Source organism: Meriones unguiculatus, chromosome 14, assembly GCF_030254825.1.
Source record: "Meriones unguiculatus strain TT.TT164.6M chromosome 14, Bangor_MerUng_6.1, whole genome shotgun sequence".
NCBI lineage: Eukaryota > Metazoa > Chordata > Mammalia > Rodentia > Muridae > Meriones > Meriones unguiculatus.
In genome coordinates, this window is record NC_083361.1 from 50,357,447 (window position 1) to 50,377,072 (window position 19,626).

The 19,626-nt window shown below is 40.4% G+C and overlaps 1 protein-coding gene and 1 long non-coding RNA gene across 3 annotated transcripts in view; one reads left to right on the forward strand and one right to left on the reverse strand.

Annotated features, from left to right (window-relative positions):
- The window catches only part of LOC132647210 (uncharacterized), a 253,174-nt gene that overhangs the window by 185,269 nt on the left and 48,279 nt on the right, over window positions 1-19,626 (reverse strand). The gene's annotated exons all lie outside the window — the stretch shown is intronic.
- LOC132647209 (leucine-rich repeat-containing protein 58-like) lies at window positions 9,872-16,427 on the forward strand. Its single transcript, XM_060367257.1, has one exon. The coding sequence runs from the start codon at window positions 9,983-9,985 to the stop codon at window positions 11,081-11,083; it is 1,101 nt and encodes a 366-aa protein (XP_060223240.1). The 5' UTR covers window positions 9,872-9,982; the 3' UTR covers window positions 11,084-16,427.

The window sequence follows — 19,626 nt, forward strand, 5'->3', positions numbered from 1 at the left end:
ATTACAAAGAGATAAAGAATATTACTGTGTAAATTATTTCTGTGTAAATATGTAATCCAACCTAACACCATCAATAGAAAATATTTGATTTCCCAAAAATGCTCCAATGCCCCCTGACTTCCATGAAAGGAATATCTGTTTAAAAAGAGAAAACAAACTACAAGAACTGTTATTTAAGAAAGCTCAAGAACCATGTAAAACACAGGACTGAGAGTTGAACAACAGAGACACTTAACGACAACTGGATCATCACTTCAAAGTTCAGAGTGAGCCTTGGTTGCAATGTAAGTTAGATTGTGCTAACATTACAGCTGAAAATTAAAAGAGCCTTTAAGTGCAACCAGTGAGGATTGTCATTGCCATTTGATTCTCACAGTGGATGGTCAGACAATGAAAGAATATCAACACATCCCTAGCCTCTGTCAGAAACTGAAGCCTGAGGTCGAATGTTTTCCTTACAGAAGACATGGCATGACCATCACTGAGATAGGAATGGCTCACCTTAGAGAAGAATCCTTAGTTTCATAACAAATCACAGTTTCTGTACAGGAATCATGAGATGGTGACTCAGAGCTAGATGGCTCTTAATCAAACAATACTGTCTTCGCTACTTTCAATTTTTCTGCCCCTTATCACATATAGTAGAAGTTTTTCTTCTCTTTGGCACCAAGAGTCAGGATTTGTTGATACTCAGGTCCAACTAAGATCTGAAATATAGCAAGAAACCTTACTTATCAAATCCCTCCCTGTAGAGAAATTTATTTGCTCTCCTTGCATTGGATTGATGGACTATGCATTCAAATACAGAATGGAATGAGTCCAATCAGGAGAGACTTCTCACCTGTTGGCATAGAAAACAAAGCCTCTTGTAAAATTAGAGATCTTCATCAGTGCTGCTGATTCATCTAGCTCTCCATCCTCCATGGGCTCTGCAGCAAAAGCAGTAAAATCGAAAAGGTATGGCAGGAAAAACTGTAATTACTTTGGAATCTGTCTAAAATGAACAACAGACTAAACCAGTCACTGGGACCTGAGGGCTGATCATGTAGCTGGTTTGTAATTTATATTTTTTAGCGATCTAATTGGTTGTTTCTATGCTTTCTGAGACTATTGAAATTGAAGAAGTATAGCTGCCTGTTGTATCTTTGCGATCTGCTGGGTCCATTTCCATAAGTGCAATGATTGTATGCTTGTATTGTAGCAACACTAGTATATTTATGCCTATTAGAATGACCTAAAATATTTGCTTGTATTGTTATTTGAAAAATATATTTCTGGTTCCACTTGTAATATACTCAGTTTTCTTCTTTTTATTTATTTAATGATTATAAATACCCATCATGATCCCTCCCTTTCTCTCCTAGTGGTCTCACCCTCCTACCCTATTTCACTTCTCATCAGAAAAGCATTGAACCTCACCCTACCAAAATGCCCCAGCACATAGAGTCACATAAGGACTAAGCACATCCTCTTCCACTGAGGCCCAATAAGGCACCCTACCTATAAGAAAGTGATCCAAATCAGGCCATAAACTCCATGTCATAGATTAACACCTGACTAATTCCTAGACGAACTTCATGAATACCAAATTTCCCATTAGCTACATATACATAGGGAACCTGGGCCCATTCCATGCACAGCCTTTAGTTGGTGGCTAGTCTCTGTTAGCCATCATCGTCCTTAGTTAATTTCTTCTGTTGGTCTTCTTGTGGAGTTCTTGTTCCCTCTGAATCCCTCTATCCATCCTCTAACTTCTCCAAAAGAATTCTTGAGCTCTGTCTAATGGTTCACTGTGTGTCTCTGCATATGTTTTCATCTGCTATACTGTTGAACCTCTCAGGGAACAGTTATGCTGGTCTCCTGTCTGTAAGCATAGCAGAGAATCATTAATAGTGTCACGGGTTGTCTCTCTCAGATGTGGAGGGTTTCAAATTGTGTCAGCCACTATTTGACCCTACTCTCAATCTGTTTTATCTTTATATCTGCACACTCTGTAGGCAGGGGAAAGTTTGGGTCAAAGTTATTGTTGGTTGGCTGGTGTCTCCTTCCTTCCATTGAACATCCTTTCTTGCCATTAGAGGTGGCCAGTCTTTTCTCCACATCCCAAGCTCCAGTGAGTTTCATTAGAGTCACATATCCTTCCAGGAACATATTCTGTTGCAGGTTTCCAGCTTATCTCAGAGATGTCTCCAATCTGTTTACTTAATGTCAGAGTATGTTCCTAATACAGACAGTAATTTAGAAGTATATTTTTCTTTTTTGTTGCAAAGAATGGCTATTTTTTTCTTTGTTTTTTTTCTTCATTAATTACACTTTATTCACTTTGTATCCCCCCTGTGGTTCTCCCCCTCTTCCTGTCCCAATCCCTCCTCTACCTCCTCCCTTCCTCCACCCTCTGCATGCATGCCCCTCCCTAAGTTCACTGATAGGGGAGGACTTTTCCTTCCTTCTGATCCTAGTCAATTAGGTCTCACCAGGAGTGGCTGCTTTGTCTTCTTCTGTGGCCTGGTAATGCTGCTTCCCCCTCAGGGGGAGGTAGTTAAAGAGCAGGCCATCTGATTGATGGAGTGAGTGAATGCATTCAAATCAAGAATGGAATGAGAGCCAGTTAAAAGAGAGATCTGATATGTAGGCACTGGAAGCAAAGCCAGCTGTAACCTTGGGGATCTCCATCAGAGGTCCTGATTCATTAAAATCTCTCTCCTCCATAGGTTCAGCAGCAGAAACAGTGAAATTGAAAGGAGTCAACTGGGGAAAGTATACAGAAATTGTGGTGCATTTACACAATCAAATACTACTCAGCAAATAAAAACAAAGAAATCATGAAATTTGAAGGCAAATGGTGGGAACTAGAAAAGATCATCCTGAGTGAGGTATCCTGGAAGCAGAAAGATACACATGGTATATACTCACTTATAAGTGGATATTAGACAAATAATAAAGGATATCATACTAAAATCTGTACACCTAAGGAACTAAGCAAGAAGAAGGACACTGGGTAAGATGATCAATCCTCATGCAGAAAGTCAAATGAGATGGACATTGGAAGACTGAGAAAACAGGGAACAGGACAGAAGCCTCCCACAGAGGGCCTCTGAAAGGCTCCACCCAGCAGGGTATCAAAGCAGATGCTGAGACTCACAACCAAATTTTGGTCAGAGTGCAGGGACTCTTATGAAAGATGGGGGAGATAGAAATACTTGGAAGGGAAAGTAGCTTCATAAGAAGAGCAACAGAACCAAAAAATCTGGGCACAGGGGTCTTTTCTGAGACTGATACTCCAACCAAGGTCCATGCATGGAGATAACCTAGAACCTGTGCACAGATGTAATCCATGGCAGCTCAATATCCAAGTGGGTTGCCTAATAATGGGAACAGGAACTGACTGACAAGAAATCAGTGGCTGTTTATTTGATTACCTCCCCCTGAGGAAGGAGCAGACTTACCAGGTCACAGAGGAAGACCATGTAGCCTGTCCTGATGAGTCCTGGATAAGAGGGCAGGGGAGGAGGACCTCCTCTCTCAGTAGACTTGGAAAGTGGCATGGGAAGAGATGAGGGAGAGCAGGTGGGATTTGGAAAGGAGGAGGGAAGGGGCTACAGTTGGGATACAAAGTGCATTAATAAAAATATTTAAAAAGAAAAATAGGGAAAAAGATGTCAAGAAAAACTATACTTACCTTGGAATCTGTCTAAAATGAACAACAGACAAAACCTTCTTCTGGCCCTTAGTTAATTTCTTCTGATGGTGTTCTTATGGATTCGTGTCCCCTCTGTATCCCTCTATCCTTCCTCCAACTGATCCACAAATATATCTGAGCTCTTTCTAACATTTAACTGTATATCTCTGCATCTAGTTTAATCTGCTGATGTGTGGAGATTCTCAGAGAATAGTTATCCTTCTCTCCTGTCTGCGAGAACCAAAGGGTATCATTAATTGTGTCATTGATTATCTATCACAGATAGGATAGATCTCAAGTTAGGCCTGTCACTCTTTGGCATTCCCTCAATCTGGTTGATTCAGCCTTGAACCTGGCAACCTAAAAGTAAATCTCAAAGAGCAGGCCAATCAGTTCATGTCAGAGACAGTCCCTGTTCCCATTACTATGGAACCCACTTGGACACTGAACTTCCATGGACTACATCTGTGCAGGTGTCCTAGGTTATCTCCATGCATGGTCCTTGGTTGGAGTATCAGTCTCAGGAAAGACCCCTGTGCTCAGATTTTTTGTTCTGTGGCTCTCCTTGTGGAGTTCCTGTCCTCTCCAGATCTTACTATTTCTCTCTTCTTTCATAAGATTCCCTGCACTCTGCCCAACAGTTGACCATAAGTCTCAGCATCTGCTTTGACAGTCTGCAGGGCAGAGCCTTTCAGAGGCCCTCTGTGGCAGGCCCCTGACTTGTTCCCCATTTTCTCCTTCTTCTGATGTCCATCCTCTTTCCCTTTCTGGATAGGGATTGAGCATTTTAGCCAGAGTCCTCCCTCTTGATTAGTTTCTTTAGGATCACCTTCCCCTGTGTATGTGTGGGGGGGAGCAGCCTTACCAGGCCACAGAAGAAGACAGTGCAGCCACTTGTGATGAGACCTAATAGACTAAGATCAGAAGGAAGGAAAAGGCCTCCTCTATCAGTGGACTTGGGGAGGGGCATGCATGAAGAGGGGGGAGGAAGGGAGGGATTGGGATAGGAGGAGGGAGGTAACCACAGGGGGGATACAAAGTAAATAAGTGTAATTAATAAAGAATTTAAAAAAATTCACATTCATTCTGGAGGGTTAATGTCTGAGAAAAATGACTCGCTAAATGGCTATAATAGTTCTGATAAAAAACACTATTCTAATAATACAATTTTTACCATTCTTTATGCCACATAAATCCTTTCCACATAATTCCATATATTTGGCTTCAGAATGCTCAATAAAAGCTGTAAAATAAAAAAAAAAGAAAGTCTCTATTCTGTCTGAGACTTTCAGATTGTAAATCCTACATTACAAGTATAGATGGCTTATGATTCCTGAGTCCACTTCTATGACATCAGTGACTGTATGATTTTACATAGAAACAACTACCCTATTTATATCTACTAGAGTGCCCTAAAATAGATGCTTGTGTTGCTATTTGAGTGACATCCTTCTGGCTCCACCGCAAACATACTCAAATTTCTTTCCTTTCATTTAATCATTACACACCAAAGGCAACTCCCTTCTCTACTACTGTTTCCATCATCTTACCCTATTTCCCCTTCCCTGCTTTCCTTCTCCTCAGAAAAGTATTGCTTCCCACCCTACCAATCTGCTTCACTATATCAAGTCATAATATTACTAAGCACATATTATTCCATTGAGACCCACAGTGAGCCTAGTTAGGGGAAACTGATCCAAATCAGGTAACAGAGTCCCTGTCAGTGATATCCACCTCTTTAATTGGAAACCAAACTGCCTATCAGCTACATATGTGTAGGGTATCTACATCCAGTCCATGCATGCTTTCTGCTTGGTGATCAGTCTCTGTAAGCCACCGTGATCCTTGGTTAATTTCTTCTTATGGTGTTCTTGGCCTCTCTGCATCCCTCTATCCTTCCTCCAACTGATCCACAAAAATATCTGAGCGCTTTCTAACATTTGATTGTTTATCTCTGCATCTGGTTTGATCTGCTGATGTGTGAAGATTCTCATAGAATAGTTATCCTTGTCTCCTGTCTGCAAGAATAAAAGAGTATCATTAATGTGTCATTGGTTATCTCTCACAGATAGGGTAGATCTCAATTTAGGCCCATCATTCTTTGGCCTTCCCTCAATCTTTATCCCTAAACATTGTAGGCAAGGTAACTTTTGGTTAGCAGGTTTTGAGGGTGAGTTGGTGTCCCCCTCCCTCCATGGGAAATCCTGCTTTAAGATGTGTCCATTTCATTCTCAATATCCCTTCACCAGGAAGTCTCACTAAAATCACCCTTACATTCTTCCAGGATCATATCCTCTCTTGGTTCTAAAGCTTGGCTCACATGTCCCCATATCAGTTTACTGAACGTCACAGTGTCATTTTAATACAGAAAATAATTAAATATATTCATTTTTGCAATGAATGATATTAATACTTACCTAATCTCAAAAAAAACCAGATGTGTATGGAAGTTTTTATGCATAGTTGCACACACACACACACACACACACACACACATATATATATATATATATATATCCATGACATACTACACAGAACAGAACAGATTGGGTGAGACAGAATACTAATAAAAAGATAATGGTTAGTCACTAGGAAACCCCTATGAAAACAAACAATTAACATTAATGTGTAATTTTTCTCTTTGTAAACATACACTATAATCCTGACACTCAAATAGGCTCCAATCTCATCTGCACTTGCTGAAAGAAATGTCTAAGAAAAAAGAGCAAACAAACTGCAACTATTATTTGTGAAATCTCAGTAATAAGGTAAAATTAAGGGTGGAGAGTTGAACATCAGAGACACTTATGGGTAACAAGATGATAGCTTCAGAGTACCAAGAGAGCATTGATTGCATGGTAAGTTAGGATCTGTTAATATTTCAACTGACACCTTTTAGAGCCTGTAATGATGACCTTTGGGCACTTAAATTGTCATATGATTCACACAGTGGATGGCCTGAGGCACATCCCAAGTCTTTGTCAGAAACTGAAACAGAGTTTAGTATCTTCCTTGACAAACACACAGCACTACATGACTGAAATAGGGAAGGTGCACCTTTGAGATGAAGCCTTAGATCCAAATAGGACCACAGTCCTTGTACAGGAATCAAGAGATGGTAACTCAGAGCTGGAAGGCTCCTAATCAAACAGTAACGGTCTGTGCTATTTTTCATTGGCTCTGTCTCTTGTCACTTTCAGCAGGAGATGTCTCTTTATTTAGTATGAAACAGGTATGCTTTTCTTATACCCAGATCTAGTTAAGACCTGGATTATAGCAAGAAGCTAACTGATGAAATCCCTCCCTGCACAAAAAAGTGCTTTTTGCATCTAATTGATGCAAAGCGTACATTTAAATAAAAAATGGAATGAGAGCCAGTAAGGATTTATGCTTAAAAAGCAATGCCTGCTCTGTTGTTCTCCTTGTGGAGTTCTGGTACCCTCCAGGTCTTTCTATCTCTCTCTTCTTCCACAAGGATTCCTGCACTCTGCCTAATGTTTGGCTTTTAGTCTCAGTGTCTCCTTCGATACCCTGGTGGGTAGAGTCTTTCAGATGTCCTATGTGAATGGCTCATGTCCTGTTCCTTGTCTTCTCCTACTTCCAATGTCTATCTTATTTGCCCTTATGGATGAGGATTAAGCATTTTACCTAGGATCCTTCTTGTTGTTTAGCTTCTTTAGGGCTATAAATGTTAGTATGTTTATCCTATATTACTTGGCTAATATCCACTTATATGTGAGTATATATCATTTGTGTCTTTCTGCTTCTGAGTCAAATACCTGGGCCCAGGGGGATCTGCAGAGACTAATACTCCAACTAAGGACCATGCATGGAGGGCACCTAGACTCTCTGTTCAAAGAAATCCCATTTGGCTGCTCACTTTTCAAATGGGTTCCCTGTAAAGGGGTACAGGGATTGTCTCTGACATGAACTCAGTGGTAGGCTCTCTGATCACCTCCCCCTGGGAGTGTAGACTTTTCAGGCCACAGAGGAAGATGACCTTGATGACCTGATAAGCTAGGGTCAGCTAGAAGGGAAGGGGGTCCTCCCCCATCAGGGAAGGGGCATGGAGAGAGAAGAGGGAAGGTGGGTGGGACTGAGAGGAAACAAGGGAGAGGGCTGCAGTTGTAAGGAATAAGTTGTAATAAATAAATATATAAATAAAATTTAAAAAGGAAAAAAAAAAACTAAACAAATAATGCCTGCATGTGGCCTTGGAGAACTCCATCAAAGCTGCTGATTCATCCACCTCTCCCTCCTCTCTGGATTCTTCAGCAGAAGCACTGAATGTGAAATTACATGGAAAGAAAAATTGTAGTTACCTTGGAATCTGTCTACTCCTAATATACTCAGTTTTCATACTGATTGCCAGAACGTCTTCATGATATAAAATAAATAAGAGCTATTTATTTTTGCAGGGAATGTGTATAATAGCTGCCTAATATCAACAAGCCTGGTTTGTATGAGAGTGTTAATGCATAATTGTACAAAAGTCCAACAGATCATTGGAAACATACATGGAAAACTGTCATAATACAAAAATAATTAAGATCTATCTTGAAAGGAATATTTATAATAGTTGTCTAATCACAACAAAGCCTTGGTTGTATGAAATATTTAATGCATAATTTTACAAAAGTTCAATAGATCATATGAAACATACACAGTTGCACTGGGCTTATTGTTTCAAGGATCAGCTCAGCCAAAATGTTTTCAATGAATCTATCTATCTATCTATCTATCTATCTATCTATCTATCTGTGACAAAGTATAGAACAGATTGGAGAGATAGAATATATATATATATATATATATATATTTCTGTATTCTGTATAGACTATATTGTTCTGTAAGTAGTAATCCACTATGACTAAGAGACAAAGAAAATCACTGCAAAAAGTACTTCATGAATATATAATGCACACATGGTAAACATATAATGCTTTGATTTCTCAAAAGAAAGGCTCCAGTCTCCCTTGATCTACACAAAAAGAATGTTTGACAAAAAAGGGCACATGAACTACAAGTACTGTTATTTGCAAAACCTTGAGAACTATGTAAAAGCAAGGACAGAGTGTTGATCATCAGAGACAATTAATGGCCACAGGAAGAGAGCTTCTAGGGCCAGAGAGAGCCTTGGTTGTTAGGTAAATTAGAGTCTGTGACTATTACAGCTGAAACTTCTCATAGTCCTTAAGGGTGATAGCTGATAACTGTCATTTCCATAAGAATTCTCATAGTGGATGGCCTGAGGTTGAAAAAGTGTCATCACATCCTTACCATCTGTCAGAAACTGAAGTCTGATATCAACTCTCTTTTTTTGTAGAACACACACCATTTCATGACTGAGATAGGGATGTCACATTTTAGAACTGAAGCCTTAGCTTCAGATAGGTTCATAGTCCCTGTACAGGAATCAGGATATGGTGACTCAGAGCTGGGAGGCTCCTAATTAAACAATTACTGTCTTTGCTACTTTCTGTTACTCTGTCTCTTCACACTTTCATAATCAAATTTCTTCCTCTCCAGCAGCAAACAATATACATTTTGTCATATAAAAGTCCTGCTAAGACCTGGAATATAGCCAAGATTCTGACTGAATAAATACCTCCCTACAGAGAAATTTATATGTTCTCCTTACATGTGATTGATGAAAAGTGTTCATCGAAGTCAAGAATGGAAGAAGAGCCAATCAGAGAGAGATCTCATGTCTAGGCATTGAAAGCAAAACTTGCAGTTTCCTTGGAGATCTCTATCAGAACTTCAGATTCATATACCTTTTCCCCCCTCCCTGGGTTCTGCAGCAGAAAGAGTGAAATCAAAAACAATGAAGCAGATGGGAGCAAAAATTGTAGTTATCTTGTTATCTGTCTACAAGGAAAACAGAAAAACAAAAACAAACAAACAAACACAAAACAGAGAGACCTGAGGGCTGATCCTGTAGCTGGATGCTTGGGTCTAAATCCTGGTGATTTAAAAATGAATCTCTATATTGTTTGAGACTTTCAGATTGTAAAACTTATTTTAAATGCATAAGGGTTGCTAAATATTTGAGTTCAGCCTGAGTCATTTTCCCTAAGGGAATGATTTCTTTGCTTCTGTTAAAGAATGATCTAGCGCGCACCCCGCGCCGGGCGCCGGCCGTCGCGTGACTCGGCGCGGGGTGAGCGGCCTCGCCGCCCCGCACCCCGCGCCACTTCCGACGCAGCGCCCGGCCTTCGGGTTTCCGGGGCGAGCCGCCTCCCCTCGCCTCGCGCCGCCTCTCCTCCTCGCCTCTCCCCGCCTCGGGTCGATCCGGCGGCCATGGAGGAGGCCGCGATCGGGGAGGCCGAGCTCAACTGGTCCCGCCTCAGCGTGTCGGCCGAGGCGCTGGAGTCGGAGCTGGAGGCGCGCGCCGAGGAGCGGCACGGCGCGCGGGAGGCGCTGCAGCGGCTGCTGCTGCCCTACAACCGCCTGACGTCGCTGCCGCGGGCGCTGGCGAGCGGCTTCCCGCACCTCCAGCTCCTGGACGTGAGCGGCAACTCGCTCACGGCCCTGGGGCCCGAGCTGCTGGGGCTGAGCGGCCTGCGCACCCTGCTGGCCAGGAACAACCGCCTCGGCGGCCCCGGCTCGCTGCCCAAGGGCCTGGCCCGCTCGCCGCTCTGCCGCAGCCTCCAGGTGCTCAACCTCAGCGGCAACTGCTTCCAGGAGGTCCCCCCCTCGCTGCTGGAGCTGCGCGCGCTGCAGACCCTCAGCCTGGGCGGCAACCAGCTGCAGAGCATCCCCGCCGAGATCGAGAACCTGCGGAGTTTAGAATGTTTATACCTTGGAGGAAACTTCATTAAGGAGATCCCACCAGAATTAGCAAATCTCCCTTCTCTGAATTACTTGGTGTTGTGTGACAACAAAATCCAAAGTGTGCCTCCTCAGCTTTCACAGTTGCATTCACTTCGTTCCCTCAGTCTCCACAATAACTTGCTGACATACCTGCCTCGAGAGATCCTCAACCTTATTCATCTGGAAGAGTTGAGTTTGCGGGGAAATCCACTGGTTGTGCGTTTTGTTAGAGATTTGACCTACGATCCTCCAACTCTTCTGGAATTGGCTGCAAGGACCATTAAGATCCGAAGTATTTCTTACACTCCCTATGATCTTCCTGGGAATCTTCTTAGGTACTTGGGTTCAGCCAGCAACTGCCCAAATCCAAAGTGTGGTGGAGTCTATTTTGACTGCTGTGTCAGACAAATTAAGTTTGTGGACTTCTGTGGGAAGTATCGCCTCCCCCTCATGCACTATTTGTGTTCTCCAGAATGCTCTTCCCCCTGCAGCTCTGCCTCACACAGCTCCACATCACAGAGTGAGTCTGACTCAGAAGATGAAGCCAGTGTTGCTGCACACAGAATGCAGAAAGTTCTTCTTGGCTGAACGGCAGTGGTGTTGATAAATACTAAAACTGAGCAAAGATGAGTAAAAAGGAAAATGGAGCTTGAGGTTGATTGGAAGCCTTGGTGTTTTCATCCTGAATGTCCATGTGAGAGTTGTGACGGTTTGAAAGGTTTTGCACTCAATCCACACATTCAACAGAAATGAGTCCAGTTCCATGTTTAGGTTCTTTGAATATAAATTATTCTGAATGTCATTTCAAAATTCAGCTGATTGGTCACAGTTTTCACCTAAGTCTTTGAAGAAACACTACCAGAATACTCCTTCTGAAGAATAGTCATATAATCAGCCAGACATGGTGTCACCATGAGTTGAGTGAAGTAAGAGGTCATCACAGTTGTGTTACCAGGTTGTCCTGGCTTATGTGCAACACTATACCATAACTAAAATGAGCTTTTCCTGTGTTAGCCCTGCACTTTCTGACCACCTGACTGGACAGTAAGGACTCCAACTTTACAATGGAATGTTTAAACCAGTTCTTGTTCTGTGTGATTGTTACAACTTTATACAATCTAGCAGTGATGTGTTATAGTGCCTTAATGCTAGTAAGAATATAGACGCTTATTCTAGAAATGATTTCAGAGCAACCTACAGCCTGACACTATGCAAAGCACTTGGAAATAAGCATTAACCAACTAGGTCAACAACCTGAGCTCTGTGGGCCAGGAACTCAGAGATACGCCTGCCTTCTCACTCCCTTCTTAGTGCTGGCATTACAGGTGTGTGCTACCGCCTGCCTCTGTGGCCAGCTTAGCCTCGTTTTTGTTAACTGCAAAGATCTCTTCTAAGCTTTTACACTTAATGGGAGGCTACCGTCTATTCACCAAAAGACACAATAATAGTTCTGACAGAAAAACCTCGATGAGAAATAATCTAAAAATAGCTGCTTTACGACATTGGGCTAAATGTGGCAAAGGTGAACATGCTGCGCACATCTCCAGGCCAGCACTAGGGAGGCAGAGGCAGAAGACCAAGAGTTCAAAGCTAACCTAGGCTCCATAGTGGATTTGAGGCCAGCCCGGGCTACTTACATGAAAACTTGTCTCAAAGTGGGAGGGGTGGATTTTAACCTCCTTTGTACCAGTTTACTAAACCAAAACTCCTACCTGTTAAAAACTACCACTAAATACACGACAATGAAGAGAGTCAGCAGAGCCCACTATGTTCATCCACATGAGAGTAGTTCATAGAACAGTGAACACCAAAAATGTATTGAGAAAACATTAAATATGCTTATCCTTAAAGTGCGGGAGAAAAATGCTAAGAAATTATTGTCATTGGAAATTAACAGATTAACTTGATTATGTAATAAATATTAAAATGATATGCTAGCATTAGAAAATGTATAACTTACTATTGATGATAAACCAACCTGTAATAACGTGAAGGCTAGTTGGTAGGTAGTAAAAAATAGTTTCAGATTGCATTAGGGCATCAGGTGATCGCTTAAAGAGTGCTTTATTAGAAGCCAACTGTATTCTAAGAATATTTGCATGTTTTTTGTATAATTTTTATTTTAGTAGATTATATTAGTAGATTATAGGGTAATTCAGGGTTTGTATGTGTGTTTGTGTTACGTCATGAAACACGAGAGTTTCGTGGCTGCAGTTGTGAAACGCTGCTATAGTGAGTCCCCTTACCTTTTCCTCGGAATAGTGTAGTAAGATTAGTATTTTTTCTTTTTTCTTTTTTTTTGATTTAGAAATGTTCTTGCTGTGTTTATAGAAGTGATGTTTCTACTGCTAATGTACCTGTGTGATAAAAGTTATAGTCGTATTTCACCAAGCAAGCAACTATAAGCTGCACATTGCAGGGAGAGGAAAAGCAGAGGTGGCTTGCAGATGCTTTGTAATTAAATCGCTTTAGTTAAACAACATTGAGTGTTTTCATGGAAAATGCTCAAATTAATGGGACCCTATTCTTCTGGATTAAATACTTCTACTGTCTTGATTGACAGTCATCTTGACTAAGTAATAGCTTAAGTAGTCTTTTAGGAATTTCCTGTAAATAGCCGTGTAAATAGGGCATTTTACCATTTCCAGCCTCCTAGAAAGAGGGTATATTGTTTCCTCTTTCATGGATGTAAATATTTCAGCCAGAGATGTTTCTAGCCTGTGCCGTATAGATGTATCCTGTGATGTTCTTTCAACAAAGTGTTTCTTGTGGTTCTTTATATGTGTAGTTGAAGTCTGTGAGCCATGTGCCAGTGCAGTGTGGGGTAGGAATGCTGAGGATAGACCCAGGGCCTAGTGCGTGCTGAGCTAGCCATAGTCAACGCCTGGCACGGGCCGCTTTTTGAAGTCTGCATTGTTAGCTGCTTTATATTTTGTTAAAACCCATCTTTGGCCTTAAGTTTTACAAAAATTGCCAGTGATTTCTAAAATTTTTCTTGTTTCTTTGTCATACTTTTCCTTTCTTTAAACTGATGATTAGACATCAACTTTGTGAGATAGGAATTAGCCATCCAGAAATAAGATGGTCATCTTCTGAAGTGAGCAGACTACATTTTAAACCCTAATTTGTCTCACCAGTTGTGAGTCACATGTTTATCTAGCCAGTGAACTAGAGTTTCAGAGTTAGCAAGGTCTAATTGTCATAATAGTTATTTTATTCTCTGAGACAGGGCCTGGCTGTGTAGCCCAGGCTAGCCGTGAACTTGCTATGTAGCCTCGTCTGGCTTGCTTGTGATGATGCTCTTGCCTCAGCTTCCCAATTGCTGGGATTACCATGTACCGTACTCAATATTTTACTTAAAAATGTGCCAAAGGTGCCTCTTGGTCTAAAAAATCTTGATATTTAAATTTTGTTACCAATATTAAAAATAGGCATGAATTGTAAATTGTCCTTGGTATATAAGAAATTCTGGGGTGATGTAAATAAAAAAGGCAACCCTCGCTGCAGCATGCTGCTGTAGTGTGCTAACAGACACTGTAAATAGTGGGTTGAAATGAAGTGTCTAGAAAAGGCTGTTTGCTGGAATATTAACTGAAACAAGTCTTTAAAACTCACAAAAAAACAGGGAAAGAAAAGTCATAGGTACCCAGGGAAGTCCCTGAGCCAATGAAGCCCTGTAAAAAAATGATGACTTGTTTTACATTTGACTTACGAAGTGGCCTACTACTACTGTCTAAAAACCTTGCCACTAAATTCTTTTATCATTGTTATTATTAGTTACTCTATTGGTTCCTGCTGCCAGAAGGCTGTTCATATCCCTCCTCATAAAGGAGAGCCAGCAAGCTGTAGGCTTTCTTCCAGCCTAGCTCTTCCGCAGTCAGAAAGTCGCTCCTCATTGACCTGAAGGCTAAAGCAGGTAGCCTGGGTTAGTGTTTACCTTTTCGTTGTTTTTTTAAAAGTGCAAATCAAGTATTTAGTAGTAGCTATTTACATATAAAACACATGTTTATTCTCTTAAGTTTCCATGTAAGTGCTTGTAGGTAACGACTTTACCAGTAAACATATATGTAAGATTATTTAGCTGCTTTTAGTTTTAAAGTGCCTATTTTTTATCTGAATGATTTGCCTCTCATCTAAAAGTAGAGATTTTGTTGTAAGTATTGTTTTTCATCTAGTCCAAAATACTGAGTTTTTAACTTAGACTGAGCATGTAACACAGTGAAGGGTACTGTGTAGGCTTTTAGGCACCGTGACCTAAAGCACATAGTCCTTTTCCAGTGCTTAAAAAGTGTTTGTTTAGCCTTCACTAGCTGCGGATTAGGCATATAATGTTATGTAGCATTAACTCAATGATGTGTGGTTTTATATTTTCATTATCGTGTGATCTTTTTAATAGCATAGTAGATAGCAGTGTCGTTTGTGGTCTGAAAGTGCCTGCATCTTCCATCTAACCCAAAGCATGGGAAAGAAAGTATCATATGATAAATTATCAGTAACAGCTGTGTGATCTTCTGCACTTGACTGAAAGAGAAAGACTGGGCCTGAGGTTCTTTTTCCATAGCAGGGCTCACTGTGTGTGTGTGGGGTATCTGGGGAGGGACTCGGAAGTATACTGTGCCAGGAGATCAGAGCCCTCCAGAATCAAGGGTTGGTTGAGCCCACCATCAATACCCTGCCTCCAGTTGAAAGGTGTATCTTTTGTAGAGTGTTTTATTAAGCACTTTGTGCTATGACAGAGGAAAACAGAAGTTCCACCATCCTAAGAAAACATTGTCACTCTGAACTCTAGCATGTTTCGGCACCAGTTTTCCTCTAGAAAGTGGGTATTTTAATATATAAAGCTTCCATTCCTCTTATATTTTTCATGATCTATATTTACTAAGGATTGAATTAAGCATTCCACTGACTCACAAAGTTGAATACTTAGGTGATCTTTATGGGTGCTGCTGGTCTTTTCCTTAGCATCAGTCAGCCTCGATGATTGATATAATGTTCAGGTTCGTATGTATGTATTAAGTCTAGTAGCTTAATGAAGGTTATTTGCATGCAGAAAACTATCTGCATTCACCAGAACATACTTTATTCTTTTGGCCATGAATAAATTGAATAAAACTGTGTCTTTCAAAACTCTAGTTGAGGGGAAGCTAGGATGAGTTGGCATTGCTCTTTCTGGCATTGGAGCCATAACCAAGTTGGTGCTGTGTACAGGGATGGTTAAGAGTCACTGTTCACAGTTTACATAGTCAGCACTGGTGTTCCTGAGAACAGTGTTAAACCGCTAGTCACTTTTCTAACAGGCATGTCCAGACTTGTGTTAAGGTTTGTTGCATTCTGAGCCCACTTTGTGTTGGTGAGAAACGAAAACATAACGGGAAAAGCTTTTTAAATAACCAGTGTTAGCTTTTCCTAACACTAGGGGCTTCACGTACCACCAGAAGATGCTGAAAAGATGTTACCTTTATTTTGGTCAAATTATGTATGCTCTGACTTCTTAATTTCCTGTCCTTAAAGTCTTGTGTATTAAAAATAGCTGTTTAAGTATATACATAATTAAAGTGTAACTCAAATATAATTACCCAGTAGAGTTTGTTTCTGTCAAAGAGATAGTCCTGTTGTATCAAATGTATGTTACTTTATAATGGCTAACGTTTTTAAAAGAATGTTTAAGCTATTTAAATTCTTGTGCCTCCTTCCCCAAAGGACATTTAAAAATATGATCGTATATTAACTTTATATACCTTCTTCATAAATTTTGCCTTAAACATTGTGCCTTGTTTTATTAGAATTCAATTCTGGTTTTCTTAACAGCATTTTATTCTAAACATACATTTACTTTAAAAAATCTTTATAATGCCTGTGTTTGGTATATCACTGCTTATCTGTTTATTGAATTTATTGAATACACAACTCCAAAAATTAAAAAAAAAAAGAATGATCTAGTATGAAAATATCTATTAGAGTGCCCTAAAATACATGCTTGGATTGTTTTTTGAAAGACATCCTTCTGGCCTTACTCTTAATATACTCAATATACAGACTGAATATCAGAGTGTCTTCATAATACAAAAAAAAGAGTTATTTATTTTTGCCAGGAAGATTTATAACACTTGTTTAATCACAACAAAGCCTGGTTAATATGAAATATTTTATGCTTAGTTGCTCAAAGTCCACCAAACTATATCAATCATATACAGTTACACTGGGCTTACAGTTGCAGTGAGCAAGCAACTCATCTTAAAGAGTTTAATTGCATAAATATCTACGACATAACACCTAGAACTGAGTGGGTGAGACATAATGGTAATAAAAAGATAATAGCTAGTCACTAGAAACCCAATATGACAAACAGACAATATTACTCTGTATTTTCTTTCTGCGCAAATATGTAATGTAACCTAAAACCATCAATAGATAATGTATTGAATTCTCAAAAATGCTCCAGTGCCCCCTGACAATCCAGAAAAGAATGTCTAACTAGGAAGATCACACAACTACAAGAACATCATAGACACTTAATGGCATCATTATAATGAGAGCTTCAAGGGCCCAAGAGAAACTTGGTTTGAAGGTAAGTTAGGGTCTGTGAATATTAAGGCAGAAACTTATCAGATCCTTTAAGGATGATATCAAAGAACTCTCATTACTATAAGGGTTCTCACAATGCATGGTCTGAGGCTGAGATAATATCAGCACATGCCTATCCTCTGTCAGAAACTGAAGGCTAACATCAAGTATCTGCCATGCAGAAGACACAGTAGTACGTGACTGAGAAATGGATGTCATATCTTTGATATCAAGCCTTAGCTCCAGGTAGCATCAGGAATCAGAAGATGGTGAATCAGAGCTTGGATTCTTCTATTCAATAATAACTGTCTTTGCTCCTTTTCATTGCCTCAGTCTCGTTACATACTGTAGCCTTACAGTAGCAGATTTCCATCCCTTTATCACTAAACTGTTGGGCTTTGATTAAATCCAGGTCAGGATAAGACCTGGAATTTAGTCAGAAGCCTGACTGTTCAAATTCTTCTGTGCAGTGGAATTTATTTGCACTCCTTGCATCTGATTGAAGGAGAATGTGAACTGAAATAAGAGAATGGAATGAGAGCCAGTCAGGAGAGAGATCTCAACTGTAGGCATGGAAACAAAGCCTTCTGTAACCTTGGAGATCTCCATCAGAGCTGCTGAATCATCTGGCATTCCTCCTTTCCTTGATTCTGCAGCAGGGACAGTAAAATCAGAAAGGTATGGCAGTAAACATTGTTGCTACATTGGAATTTGTCTAAAATGAACAGAAAAAAACAGCTCTATGACCTGAGGGCTGATCATGTAGCTTATTGCTTCCACCTCACTTTTGCCCACCTCAAAAAGAGCCACTACAAAATCTTAGATTTTCTGATTCAAAATCTCAGTTTACAAGGCTGCTAATTCTTTGATATCTGCCTGATTTCATTTCCCTATGTTCTATGAGTCTATGTTTGTATTAGAGTAAGGGCTTGCATGTCTACTAGGGTTCCCTAAAATTTTTTTTCTTGTGTTGCTATTTGAAAGAAGTCTTTCTGGCTTCACTAAGAATATACTCATTTTTTTTCCTTTTTATTTATTGAATTATTGTAAATACTCATCATGGTTCCCTTCATTTTTGGCTATTGCTCTGCACTCTCACCATATTTTCCCTTGCTACCCCTTCACTTCTCCTCAAGAAAGGGTTGAAACCCCACCTTCTACCACCCATCCTAGCACTTAGACACATCAGGACTAAGTACATCCTCTTCAAATGAGATCAGAAAAAGAAGCCAGCTAGAGGAACATGATCTAAATCACGCCACAGAATACATGTCAGAGATTGCCACCTCTCTAATGCAAAGGCTCTCATGAAGACCAAGCTGACCATTAGCTACATATGTGTAGGGGGCCTGAGTCCAGTTTACATATCCTCTTTGTTGGTGGTCAGTTTCTTTGAGCCACCATGATGCTCAATTAATTTCTTCTGTTGGTCTTCTTGTGGAGTTCTTGTTCCCAGTGCATCCTCCTTTCCTTTCTCCAGTTATTTTACAAGACCGCTTGAGCTCTGCCTAATGCATGGCTATGAGTCTTGGTATGTTTCTATATGTTACTGTGTTGAGCCTCTCAGAGAACATTTATGTTATTCTTCTGTTTTTAAGCATAGCGGAGTATCATTAATTGTGTCAGGAGTTGGCTCTATGATGTTGGGTGTGTCTCAAGTTCTGCCAGTCATTGTTTGATGCTCCACTTAATCCTTGCTCCATCTTTATCCCTGAACACATTATAGACAGAAGGATTTTGTTCAAAGGTTCTGTGGATGGTTTGATGTCCCCCTTCTTCTACTTGGAGTCATTCCTGACTATTGGAGGTGACTAGTTCATTTTCCATATTCCCTACTACTGAAGTCTTACTAGTATCACCTTCATAAACTTTCTGGATGATACCCTCTAATTGGTCTCCAACTAGTCTTGAAGATGGCCACTAATATATTTACTGAATGTCACAGTGTCTTCATAATACAGAAACAATTCATAAGTATTTATTTTTGCAAGGAATGATATTAATAATTGCCTAATCTCCACAAAGTCCATTTTGTATAGAAGATTTTGTGTTCCATTTCACAAAGGCCACCAAATTTTATCTATCATATACAGTTGCATTGCATTTAAGTTTCCCAGGAGCAACTGAACCAAAGCTGTTTAATTGCATATATATCCATGACATACCACACAGAACTGATTGGGTGAAACAGAATGCTAACAAAAAGACAATGGTCAGCCACTGGGAATCCACTGTGAAAACATACAAAGGACAATACTGTGTAAAAAAATTAGTGTGACACTGATATCAAGCTCTTCCACCATGCCCCTCATGAGGGAGGAGCAGCCTTGCTAGGCCACAGAAGAGGTCATTGCAGCCAATCCTGAAGAGACTTTATAAGCTAGGGTCAGATGGTAGAGGAGGAGGTTCTCCCTGTTAGTGGACTTGGAAAGGGGCAGGGAGAAGATGAGGGAGGGAGGGTGGGATGGGAAGGGAATGAAGGAGGGGGTTACAGCTGGGATACAATGTAAATAACCTGTGAGTAATATAAAATATATAAATTAAAAATGTTTGCAAAATGAATTCAC